This window comes from Choristoneura fumiferana, chromosome 9, assembly GCF_025370935.1.
Source record: "Choristoneura fumiferana chromosome 9, NRCan_CFum_1, whole genome shotgun sequence".
Lineage (NCBI taxonomy): Eukaryota > Metazoa > Arthropoda > Insecta > Lepidoptera > Tortricidae > Choristoneura > Choristoneura fumiferana.
The window spans coordinates 3,498,548-3,512,120 of record NC_133480.1 but is presented as its reverse complement, the minus strand read 5'-3'; the positions used below and the strand labels follow the sequence as shown (position 1 = coordinate 3,512,120).

Below are 13,573 nucleotides of genomic sequence, written 5' to 3'. Positions count from 1 at the left end.
AAATGTGTTACTTTTACAGTCATCCCGTAAAACCATATCGCAAATACGAACTGAGACATGGATGCGCAGAAAAACCAAAAAAAGAGACCAGCGCTGGGAATCGAACCCAGGTGTAGGGGTATGGCACGCAGCACGGAATGCTGAGGACTCTATGTCTCAGTTCGTATTTTTGATTGACTTGGAAGCTTACCTCGAAGCACACAGCAATGGTCATGATGACATGTTTGATGGCCTGGTTGAAGGGGTTGTCTAGTCCCGTTCCGATCGTCTTCATAATGCTTTCTACGTGACTCTTGTACTTGGCATACGAATGAGATTCCACCGCCGGCTTCACGCAGTCCTGAAGGATCGCCTGAAGAAAATATTAATGATTAATCCTAATCCTATTAATATAATTGGCTAAGTGCACGACGGTGGCGACGCGTAGCGTTGACAACATTTGTGGAGAATGTCAAAAATGACATGTAAACATTGTTAGTTTTTTGGCAAATATAAATTAAACCAAAGATTAAAATAGTATTGTTGACGTTATTTAAGTGCGATGTATTCAATAGTATAACTGTAAAATAGTATTAATCATAAAAACCGGGTTTATAAGTATTACACACAATATTAATTTCCAACCACAAACCGTGATAATGTTGCTAGCATATTTTTGATAGTGACAAAAATATGCTAGCAACAGCCTTACCCGGCTCTAGAGTTAAATTGCTACGCTGTGGGACGGGCGCAGGCTGAAAATCAGCGCTGCAAGTTTCCTATGCTCGCAGCTTATGCTGAGGCTGAGCCCATTGCCACCTGCTTATGTTTTTTTTTATTTTGTAACCTGTCTTATTTTCAGTGGCAATAAATGATTTTATTATTATTATTATTTTATTATTATAAAAGGCATAAATTAGTACTAGTACTATGTTGAAGAACTGCGACATAACGGCCAGAATTAGTCAATATAAGCCCATGTAATTCGTCAGACATCTGTGACACTAGACACCCTACAAAACTAGTTTAAACGTAAGTAATTTTTATGTGATGACAGAACAGTATTTCGTGTAAGTCATTTCTCATTTACTAATTGTTAGCTTATCCTTCTTATTATTTTTAGAGATCAATCATGCTCGTATCGTCAGTGGTGTAAAATGTGACTGCGTATTATCAGAGCGGCAAGTGCAATGTCGGTGCTTTGATATCCTTTGCTTTGTAATGAAATACTTCAATTTTGACAGCCAGAATCCGAATTAACTTCCATTTTTTGCCATGTTGTGCGCTGTGATCGTTGTCTGTACCCCCACCACCCGCTTCGCACATAGCCAATACAGTCAAGTGTAAAAATATGGACTCATTCCAAGTTTCAAATATAAGTACCACAGACTTTTATTCCGACTCAATAAGGCCGTAGTAACATATTTGTGAGTGATTCGAATAGATACTTATTTTTGCACGTGACTGTACATGTGAAAGTTCAAACTCAAACTCACAACATTTATTGACAAGAAAAACACACTACATCACAACAAAAACACAGTAAAAACATAAATAGGAGAAGAGAGGAAAATAAGAGATATTGTGCTGTAGTGTGATGCCAAAAGGACTCAGCTCAGCATGTGCCGTAGCCCTGTAACCAGAGCTGCAGCGCTGGTTTTCAGCTGAACCCCGGTGAAGTTGGGTACTTTTAATGATTTTTGGGGTTTCTATGTCAGATTTCAAGCCTTTTGATTGAGGATCGGATAGCTAAGTGGTTAGAGAACCTGACTTTAACGCTTGAGGTCCCGGGTTAGTTTAAATTATTTGTAAAACAATAATTTGGGTACCTTGAGCGCATTGGTAGCAGCGGCTGTGATTTCTGCGACATCGGACTGCCACAGCTCCGAGACGCAGACAGACACGAACGCGGGCAGATTCGGCATGCACAGGCTTAGGTCCAAACTGCACACAAGAAAATGTTATACAGGGTGGAAAGTTGAGATGGGGCAGCAAGGGCAGCTACTAGATTCCTTGCTGCTACGCGAAAATGCTCTTAGGAGACCTTCACTAACTTTTTGTGTGATGACAATCGATATTCACAGATTTTAAATAAAATGTACAGTCAGCGAGAAAATCGACAGATTTGACTTTTTTTTAAATGCCAATCGGTCCCATTTCTATCAAGGATTAAATCACTCTTTGAGACCAAATAAGGTTAGAGTACTAGAACACCCACAAATCAAAGAAAACATTTTCCATACAGTTCGTAGGGTACTAATTTGCAAAGTGAAACTTTCGCATGTTGTTTTTTTACGAATATGAATCCTTTATGCTTAAAGAAAATAAAAAAGTCCGTAGACAACTAAAAACTGAACATTTTAACTAAAGTTAGTGTCTTAACCCAGTATTGCTATCCCATCTCAACTTTCCACCCTGTATAAGTACACCTTAAAGGTTTTTTATGTAAAATAGAATTGAGAAGTTTTCTTCGACTTCGGGCTTCGAATAGACTCTCGGTCGTAATTCCTTATTTACCGCTCTTAGGACACAATGTACTAATATTTAGTCCGGCAGTTAGATTGTCAGAAAATATTGGACACGACACGTTCATCTTTGTTGACATACCGTGTAACGTTGCGAGTTGCGACCTATAGCCTGTAACGTTACAGCCTGTCTTATTACTCACCCAGCCAAGCACCCGTATCCTTGCTGCATGACCGTCGCCCAAGCGAGCACCTGCCCGGTGTCGTTAGCGGGAGGCCGGGCCGCCATCAGAGCCCGAGTCAGCTGCGCCACGAGCCCCGCCGGCGCGTTGCACGCCGCTGCCGGCGCCGCGAACAGAGCGTGCAGCGTGTGCAGGCAACACGTCTTTATGTATACGTTGTTGTGCGTCATTAGAGACAGGATTGACTCGCAGACTGACTGAAAGAGAATTTCACAACGTTATAAATCTAAATTCAACGTGGCTTCACTATATGCCTTACGGGCTTCGCACGCGTAAATCATTAAATACAGCAGCAGGGCTACTACGAAACTCCAAACTCGAAGTTCGTGTCGTGCGGTACCTCTCGCTCTCGTATTAAATAGTATAAGTGTCAGGGGGACCGCACGACACGAACTTTCGTAGTAGCCCTGCAGTTGAATTGATATTCCGGGATTTTACAAAATTCCCGTGTGAATTCCCGAAAACTACATCGTGGTTTTCATTGAAATTGCATTAAAAGCCACTATGCCAAATTTTGTGACTCTAAGGGGCTGTTTCACCATCCATTGATTAGCGTTAACCGACGGTTAAATGTGATGCCGTCTCTGTCTATTCGAACAAAACAAATAGAGACGGCATCTCACCTAACCGCCAGTTAACACTAATCAATGGATGCTGAAACAGCCCCTAAGTCAAACGGTTGTTATTTCGAGATTTTAACCCTATACCGTGGGAATATCGGGACAAAAAGTAGCCTATATGTTATTCCAGATGTCCAGCTTTACCAAATTTCATCCAAATCCGTCCAGCTGTTTTAGCATGAGAGTAACAAACGTACACACACACGCACAAACTTTCGCATTTATAATATAAGTAGAATAGTACGATAAAGACTCAGAGTTGCTCAACGAGCTATGGAGAGAGTGCTTGGGGTTTCTCTACGGGATTGAATCAGAAATGAGTTACGCAGAATTAGCTGGTTGAAGTGGCAATGGGCAAGTCATTACCACGGAGATGGTTGGGGCCGAAAAGTTGTCGAATGGAGATCGCGGATGGACCAACGTGATGGACGAATGACCTGGTTAAAGCCACGGGTTCACGGTGGATGCAGGCCGCTTCCAACCAAAGCAACTGGAGGTCTATGGGGGAGGCCTATGTCCAACAGTGGACGTCATGGGGCTGGTATGATGATAGTAAATTTAAATCCATGGGAGCCGGCGCCGCGAACAGAGCGTGTAACGTGTGGAAGAACAAGTCTTTATGTATACGTTGTTATGCGTCATTAGGGGTAGGATTAATTCGCAAGCTGACTGGAAGGGATTAAAAGCATTATAAATCTAAATAGGCTATAGACATGTACTTATTATTTTTATCCACACCCATGTAGGAAATCCTCCATTATGCGTTCTAAAACCATAGATAATGACCAGCATTACGACATTGGATTCTATTATGAACACGGCTGGATCATAATGGTCATTAATAACATACCGAAATCGATATCGTAATGAACATTAGCGCACCGGAGCGGTGTATTCTGGTTGCAATGCAGGTCATTCTCAATGGTTCTTGAACGCATGATAGAGGATTTAATATATGGATGTAGATAACTTAATGTATGCAACTGTACGTAATTAGGCTTTATTACGTAACAGTTGCATAAACTACAATTAAAAAATTTAGAACTGTTTACCTTGATATACTCTTTGCTGAAGACAGGCAGCACGTCTCTGAGCATGGTGAGAGTGTGCAAGACAGTCCTATGGCCAGACAGTAATGCCTCAGCTTTTATCTGAGACAGGCAGAACTCAGCCACGCGGTTGGACGCCGGGTGCACTTTAGGGACCTGGATAAGATACGGTTTATATTGTAGTCACATTTTTCAGTTTCACCTGTCTTCTTTTCATAACCATATAAATAAAAATATGAAAAATAATAAAAATTTCTCAAAAATGTCCATAAAAGTTTACATTATTCCTTACATATCAGAAGGCTAAGTGCATAGTTTATGGTCAGCGAGAAATTAAAAAGTTAAAAAGATTGCAGGCGCGCTAGCTCGACAATAATTTATTATTGTCGAGTCTCAAACTTTTTAAAAAGTGAAAACGGCCATGGAAATGTTGGCACAAGTCGTATACAGCCAACTCAAATGGCTGCTATCAGTTATTTTGTTAGAACTCCAAACTTTTTTTATTGGATCTGAAACAGCTTGTGGTATTTTCGGTGGAAAAATACACCTGCTGTTTTTTTAAATTAAAAAAAGGCGGGAAAGCATGAAAAATTAGAATAAAATTAAATGGCATAAAATGTTTTGTTAGTTTTTTTTCTGCACCATTTTTGAGAAAAGCTTTATATTTGTCGCGGCTAAAATAGCAATTCTGGCTTCATATTAGTTAATTCTCATACTCAGCCAGCAACAGCATTTGCCTACTTCCAGGCCACGACAATAATCTACTATTATTCGGGGTCATCCATTAATTACATCACATATTTAGTAGGGGTAAGGGGTCAGGCGGTTTATGACACAGGATAAAATAATTGCAATTTTCATTGCAATGTGTGACAAAGAGGGGGTGCTAAAAATGATCAAAATTGGTGTGGTCCTTTCGATAGTAACATCTCAACAACAGTTACAATTATTTTGAGACCTGGAGACCTCTCATATACACCTGTTACGCATATGTTGATGATATTTTCATTTTGTTAATGGGCGTAATGTTTGAAGATGATGATTTCAGTGGCGCGTGTCAGGAGGATGGTTAGTAGCACGTTTGCTGGCGGTGTATTCAGATTTTGAGAAGTATTAGAATCACACTGTTTCTGCTCAGTGTGTATCAATTTTACCTTGGTACTGTCGTCCTCAGCGGGTATCATGAAGCAACTCCCGCGCAGGATCGCCGTTACGGCGTGCTGTGCCGCCTTGCGGACCTGAGGGATAAATCTATTATTAATGAGTCATATTGAGGAAATATTTGATGGCCGTTGGGGGCGAAAAGTTCTCGAGTAGAGACCGCGGATCGGCAAGCGCAGCGTAGGACCGTCCTAGGGCTGAGAAGATTATGATATATTAAAGAAAAGAAAGAAAGAAAATTAAAAACAAACAACAGAATTGGTGGTGGCTGGAAGAAGAAGATTGATTTATTTGCCAACATGAACAATACAGGATAGGCACACAGAATACAAATAAACAATACTAATTTAGAATCTCAGCTCAATGTGTTTGCCAGTCCCTTGCACTGGAAAAGGGTTAATGCTAAATGTATTATTATCTCCACTTACTTTTGGTTTAGAATGCAGTACAAACGCCAGCACATTATCAAACACCCTTGAAGTCGAGGAGTCACTCCACGCAGCATACTCCTGAGCCCGCAGCAGCACCGACAAACATCCAACAGCACTCCGCAAGAGCGTCCCGTTCTCCGATTGAGCATTCTTCTCCAGAATCTCCGTGAACGTCGAAGCGGAGTCGGAGAATTGTTTACGCAGGACCGCTTGGGGGACGGTTTTTATGCCCATAGAGAGGAGGGACAGTGTCGCGACCAGGTTGTCGTCTTCTGCCACTTTGAGGGTTTCCATCTGGAAGAAGAAGATGGATTAAGTAGGGAATAGGTACGCAACTTATTGTCTTCTTCTTCTTCTCTTTTAAAATATGGCTTTTCTGTCCTAATTCATAGGACAATTTCGCCAGTGTCAAAGTAAACTCTCTTGACGTTGTACGGTAATTGTAGTTTTTGCAACTTGATAGTAAAATTCCAGAAACCACATGGAGACCACTTGCGCATTAAAAAATGTTAGACACGAGAGCAATATAGAATTTTGGGATCACTGTTAAGGTTAATCGCCGCATAAAACACTATCAAAATTATACTTCAACTAGCCAAAGAAACAGAAATAGAAAAATTAGATATTGTCTACATCCGAATCAACGATCTTCGAATGCTACAAATCGAATCAACTTATTGGCTACCACTTGGAACACGATCGTTTTAATCGCCTCTTTCTGTCACACGGTATAAGATGAGGGTAGAAAGAGATAGTATAGTGAGATCGCGAGCGTCAGATCGTTAGACAATACGACCACCGATTGGAAACCGTACTTAATCAGTGAATACTGCCGTGTGATGTCATATATCGCCAAGGGCGTAGCGTAGCGAGGTACAGGCAGGGGTGGGGGGCAGCGGCCCCCACCTAGAAGATGCAGGAATGGTCACAAACTGTAAAGTAATATTACGTAGGTAGCGTATTAATAAACAAAAACAAATATTAAATATAATGACCCGGATAACTCACGTCTTAAATCGAGTTTAGCTCGACATGTCCGGGTCATTATATTTAATATGAGTGAGTCTCACGGTAGTTTCATGTTCAAAACAAAAACAAAGTTGATTGTCTATGCCTGCCCCCTCCCTTAACAAAATCCTAGCTATGCCCTTGTCTATCGCAACTACTGAAGTCACAACTTCTACGTTGTTAATTAGTTTGAAAAGCATAAATGATGTATCACTTCTATTTTGTTTATATTAGCAATATGCTTGCTCAACAACATCCGAAAATATCTTGCATTTTTTAAAATCAGATTTTTGAGCAAGTATTGTTAATAAAAAAACAAGTAATAACAAATACATATTTAGATTTATTTTATTTATAGAATGTTTTTAAAAAAAATCGTTTAATTCAGAAATCATGTTCCATATGTTGTTAGTGATAATTAGCTTACAGTCGAGTTCGTAAACTTCTGAGCAAAAATTTATTTAAAAATATCTGAACACGCTTCTACGCCGTTAACAATAGCGTCGTGTTCAGATATTTTTGATCAAATGTCTGCTCAGAAGTTTACAAACTCGATTATGATATTCGATATGAAGAGATTTAAAAATCGAAGTTCGTGCCGTACGGTCCCTCTTATTCTCTTATATTAAATAATATTAGCATCAGCGGGACGGCAAGATACGAAGTTCGAATTTTGCAGTAAAAGGCCTGTATAGGTATGAACAGCACCACACAGCGATACCCGCGCACAACCCGCCCGGCGCTCGCCATCGGTGTAATATTGATATACAGCCACGTAAAAAGGCCCGCCGCACTCCCAACCCGACCCGACCCGCTGCCGTCCTGTATGTGGTCCACGCGTTAGTTACCAGGGTATTGTTCATATACAGATATAGGCCCGCCGCTCTCCCGGATCGACCCGCTCCCGACCCGCCGCCATCCTATGTGTGGTTCATGCGTTACTCACCAGGGCAGCAAAGTACTCGGTAGACGTCTCCTCTCCTCCCTGCTCCTTGATAACCTCGGTGACTGCAGCCAACACTGCCAGCATTTCTTTGTGGATTGCATTGTTAGAGTCAAACCGACTTAGAAGCCTGTATAACAAGTTGAAAAAAAAATAACTGTTATTGTCTTTTTGGCAAAAAAAAAATACAATTTTAACCATCCATGGTGAAATGAAATTAAATGAATATTTTATTTGTCAATGGTGGGTTTCTTCATTTAGGTCTTAAAATTATACAGTCATAAGTTTGCCACGTTATGCCAACAAACTGGCATAAAAATGTATAATTAAGTGCATTAATTTTATTACAGAAGCCAGTAAACATTAATTACTTATCAAAGAACTCACAAATACTATAGAAGGATAGGGTCTATGATAAGTTCAAAGAAGTAAACAAATATTATTCCCTACCTCTTCACCATTGCTCCATTTGCGAAAAATTCGTTTATTACTATTCCACAGGAGCTATGAAATTTTCCAAGATAAAAAGTATCCTATGCCCTTACTTGGGTCTCAAATGATGTCCATACCAAATTTCATCAAAATCAGTTCAGCAGTTAAAGCGTAAATAAGTAACAGACAGAGGTACTAAGTAGAGGTAGTGTTACAAATTTAATTTCTTAGCATACATAGTATAGCTTACATAAATGATTGTATTTTTTATGGTTTCATATGTAGAGTACATAACTGATAACTGATTAAGGTCTACCTTATTTCTATTGCTAAAATAACTGGACTAACTTAATAATAGTATATTACTTAAGGCAAATCAAAGCTGCCCTTTAGATTAATATACATTAAAGTATAAAGATAATGAATCAATTAACTATTTGTTAACTGGTCTCGCAATCAACATTTTTTTGGGTAATCTAGGATAAACATCATAAGGTGATCAAAACTAAAAACAAAATTGGCAAATCACAAGTAGTTACTTGCACTGTGTTGCACAGGCAGCTTCCCATATGGTCATTTTGATGTAAACAGTTTTTGTCACAGGGCCAGCATCATTCTAACACAAAAATCAATGAATATGATTTATACAATTGTTAACATTATGTTATATTTGTTATTAACCTCAAATCCATTTACGCGCCAATGATAGGATTAAACGAACTTACCTGAAGTGAAGTTCTATCCTGATTATATGAAGTACTTAGTCCGAGATAACAATGTAGTTTCGTCCTTTCCTGCTATTTGAACGCGACGTTAAAAGACACCATAAGAAACAAAAAACAGGTCCTGGCAACACTAAGAGATTGCATCATTACGTTTAGAGTTATCATAGCATAGCATATCCCTTAGATTAGTAGGGGGGATAGTCAAAAGTAACTATCCGAGAGGGGGCGGGAAGCTCCCTTATCTCGGACTAAGTACTTCATATAATCAGGATAGAACTTCACTTCAGGTAAGTTCGTTTAATCCTATCATTATATTCATACTTAGTCCGAGATAACAATGTAGATGTTTAGAGAAGAAAATAAACATTTAGATATCTAGATCAATTTGAATATTTATTCTCCAATAATTAAAAACTAAAACTCTTCTTCAAAATTTAACAAAAAATAGAATAATCATGTTACAATTTAAACCTTATTTTAGTATAACACCTAGTTAGGTAATAAACAGTCTTTGATAGATCACATTCTTCATTACTATCTCAACATTATAATAATTACTTAGGTGCTAGGCAATACCACAGATCTGGCAAAAAGATCTTGCGCATTATCATCGCTAATGAGAGGTCTGTTATAGTGCCTCGCAAAAGTAGTCGATCTACTAGACCACCCAACAGCTCTTAGGATACTGTCTGTTGTAAGACCTGCCCGGTGTGCCTGCGATGACGCGGCGTGACGAGTCGAGTGTGATGTAAACTTATTGACATCTATACCACTGACTTTCATTACTGATTTGAGCCATCTACTTATTGTTTGTGTCGAAGCTGGTTTATGAGGACTTTTTACCGTAAGAAACAATCTTACGCAGTTACTGTTCCGTCTTAATCCATTTGTTACCTTTAAATACTGTAAAAGGGTCTTTGCTGGGCAAATATCTGGGTTATTGATAAAAAATGGTAGAGACAATTTATTCATAAATCGCCCGGCGCCGATGTCTTTTGAATATCCGTTAAAATAATATCAATGCCCTCTTCTCTGTGTATAATGTTATTAAATTTAATGAGATCTAGGGTCTGCACTCTCTGGCCAGTGGTTAAGGCCAATAACATAGCAGATTTTAATGTCAGTTTTCTTAAATCTAGAGTCTCTAAAGGAAACCAATGTTTTTTAAGACAGAACAGTGGCTGGATCCCATGCTAACGTATTTGAATATCTAGGTATGCATTACCGTTTATAAACTCCCATAAACGTTTTTTTTATATCATATCATGCCTAAATTACTACCTATAATTAAAGATAGAGCTGATCGGTGGCAATTCAAAGTCTGGTATATGAAGCTCCCTTCTTAAATATTAACATTAAATATGATAAATCTTGGGTACAGAAATGCTCACTAAATCTTCTATGATTTTACATCACCACCACTGATAAACAAGAATCATATTGTCTTAGGCTATCTTTTGCTAGGGATGCTATCATAACATCAATTGCATTAGGTATCATTCTCCTCTTCATTGATTCCCTGATAATACACAGGCCCCCAGGATAAGTTGAGCATGTAAGGGATGTGGTGACCTGCAAGGAGACATTAATAAATCTTCAGATGGACCAAATTTAAGTACTTTCGAGACAGTCAGAGATTTTAATAGTGGGTACCAAGCTTGAGTGGGCCACACTGGAAATATTAAAATTCCAGTTGCCTTATCAGTCTTAATCTTACGTAATACTTTAAAATTAATGAGAATGGAGGGAATGCGTAAAAAAATTCCCCCATTGCACTGTAAAGGCATCAATGTTCCAGGCAAATGGATCTCTGTGCCAGGAAATGTATTTATCACATTTTTTATTTACCCGAGAAGCAAACAGGTCTATAGTAGGATAACCTAATGTTCCCACTATCTTTTGAAAAACTTCTTCCGATAACTCCCATTCTATATCTAAGTTTGAACTCCGTGATTCATAATCTGCCTCCAAATTATCTTTGGATTTAATATAAGAAGCATAAATCCACAGATCTCTTACTTCACACCATTTCCAAATCTGCTTTGCAAGGTTATTTAATGAGGAAATTGAACCGAACCCATTCTATTTATATAAGAGATGGCCGTAGTATTATCTATCCTTAATAAAATCTCACACTGGCTCTGATCGCAAGCAAAACATCGTAATGCAAAATATGCTGCCATTAGTTCAAGATAATTAATGTGATTTTCTTTTTCTCCTACTGACCAATTTCCCTTAGCTGTCTTTCCCTTGCAAACTGCACCCCAACCAGATAAGGATGCATCTGAGAAAATCTCTAATGCAAAAATGTACTGCTTTATGTGACACAATCCAGTCATAATATTGTCCTTCCACACCTGAGATCTGCTTTAGCATCTTGGCTAATTGTCATAATGCTGTCATAATTACCCCCGACCGTTCCAAAGCCATAAATTTGGTTCTTTCTAAATTTTTTGTATAAACAAAACCATAAGATATTGCCATGCATACTGAAACTAAATTTCCTAACATTTTTGCAAAGTCTCTAACTGAGCAATGACCTAAATTTAAATATTTTCTAATATATCAATAGTCGTTTTATTATGTTTGGAGCTAAAGTCTCCAAAATAAGTTTATAGAAAACCCAAAAATCTGTGATATGATGGAGTAATATACTCCTCTATTTTATGAAAACCTACTAACACATTAATTATCATTTAAGACTTTCATATTGTTGACACATTCATTGTAAGATGAACCGAGACAAATCATATCATCAAGATAGATCACTAAACGGATCCCTTTTTCCTGAGATACCCTATTATTGGCTTTAGCAGCTTAGTAAATACAAATGGCGCAGTGCTCAAACCAAAAGGCAAGCAATTGTATTCATATAGCACACCATTAAATTGGAACCTCAAATACTTTTTGTGTGATGGATGTATTGGACATAAGTAGTATGCATTTTTTAAATCTATGGTACACATGAAGTCACCCTGTGTTAATAATTTACATAAAGTTCGAATATCTTCTAATTTAAAATGACACACTTCAATATAGAAGTTCAGCTCTTTAAATTGAGTATAAATCGATGAGTACCGTCTTTCTTAGGAATAGTAAAAATACGAGATAAGAATTGTCCCTTAGTAGATTTACATTAGATATAACCCCCAGTTTTAATATTTAGCTATCTCAGTAGTCAATATCTCCTGATCAGATTGATTGAAATTATTATTTTGTGGACAATTATTTTGAAAAGGTAAACATGAAAAGGGATCTTATACCCTGTTATCCATTCTAAATAGTGGGGTCTTGCGCAATTTTTGCCCAACATTCTTTATAATAATACAGTCTAGCAGCAAAAGGACCTCTGAGTCTAGGGATACTTGGCACGGCCCCTCAGTGATGGTCCCGCATGTCTGTTCTCTTGAGGCTTGTAGGGTGACGGGGTTGGTAGCGATGCTGGGTTCCTCCCCGGAACGATCCTCTGGGAGGATGGGCCTGGTTTTGGGATCGGACGGCGTGGAGGAGCTTGAAAGTTTTTTGACTGCAAAGTCTTGGCTTGCATGTTTCCCTTGGGTTTAAGAACACTAGATGCTCTTTTGATTGCTGAAAATGACTTGAGTGAATCGTCAAGGTTTGCATACAAGTATTCGTCTCTCTTGTTTTCTTTTAAACTCTCGGTTAAATTCTGTCCAAATAAAGGCTTATCAGTCTTCTCCGAATTTCAGTATACTGAAATGCAAGTTACTCAGAACTCGAGACGTGTCGCTGAGTTTCTTGACAATATTCATCTTATCGAAGTCTTTTCTCGATAATTGTTGTATCACTTGGCAGATATTAGCGAGGGCCAAGCCCATCTCTTGCTGCCTCTCTTGTAATAATTTATCCCTTGTTTTAGATGGGTTATTCAGAAGTCCCAGAAGTTGAAGATTCAATTTGGGGGCATCCAGCAATTTGCAATTGCTTGGGACCAGTAAAGATTCCATAATCTTTTCTTTATTTTGTTTGGGGAGGCCTCTATTAGATATTCTTGATTGTCATATAAATCATTTAACTCATATATTCACCATATAATCTCTCCACTGGTTGGCTCTCCAGAGCTAGTAACATCTCATCGGATCCCTAGAGTCGTTTTCTCATCACCATTAATTGGCTCCGAGTCCATAGTTCTGGGTCTGGGTCAGTAGCTCTGGGGCCTTCTCTGTTTCTATAATCTCCAGCTCTGGTGTCTGAGCTGAAATATTATTAGACTGATAAGAAGTCGTTTTGGAAAAAAGTTAGGTTAGGCTTTTGACAACATGTTAAGATTTGACCCTCCATCCCACGGATAGAGCGCAAAATCGTCACACGATAATGCTAAGTAGTCTTGTCAATTTTGTAAAGATTCGACCCATCTCCATCTACGGATAGAGCGCAAAACCGTCATACGATAATGCCATAAAAGGAGAGGTTACGTGTAATATTAAACTTTCGAGAAAATAAAAATTCTCTGATCATGATAAGATGAGAATATATATCAAAAAAGGTCTAAATCTA

General features: G+C 38.6%; 1 protein-coding gene across 1 annotated transcript in view; it reads right to left on the bottom strand.

The window, feature by feature from the left end:
• LOC141430984 (RRP12-like protein) overlaps window positions 1-13,573 on the bottom strand; it is a 62,433-nt gene that overhangs the window by 14,322 nt on the left and 34,538 nt on the right. The window contains exons 3-9 of the mRNA XM_074091894.1: window positions 7,902-8,028; window positions 5,945-6,241; window positions 5,510-5,593; window positions 4,359-4,511; window positions 2,648-2,883; window positions 1,809-1,923; window positions 191-352 (exon numbers count right to left, since the gene is read on the bottom strand). Coding sequence (XP_073947995.1) covers window positions 191-352; window positions 1,809-1,923; window positions 2,648-2,883; window positions 4,359-4,511; window positions 5,510-5,593; window positions 5,945-6,241; window positions 7,902-8,028 — 1,174 coding nt within the window. The remainder of the gene's footprint in view (window positions 1-190; window positions 353-1,808; window positions 1,924-2,647; window positions 2,884-4,358; window positions 4,512-5,509; window positions 5,594-5,944; window positions 6,242-7,901; window positions 8,029-13,573) is intronic.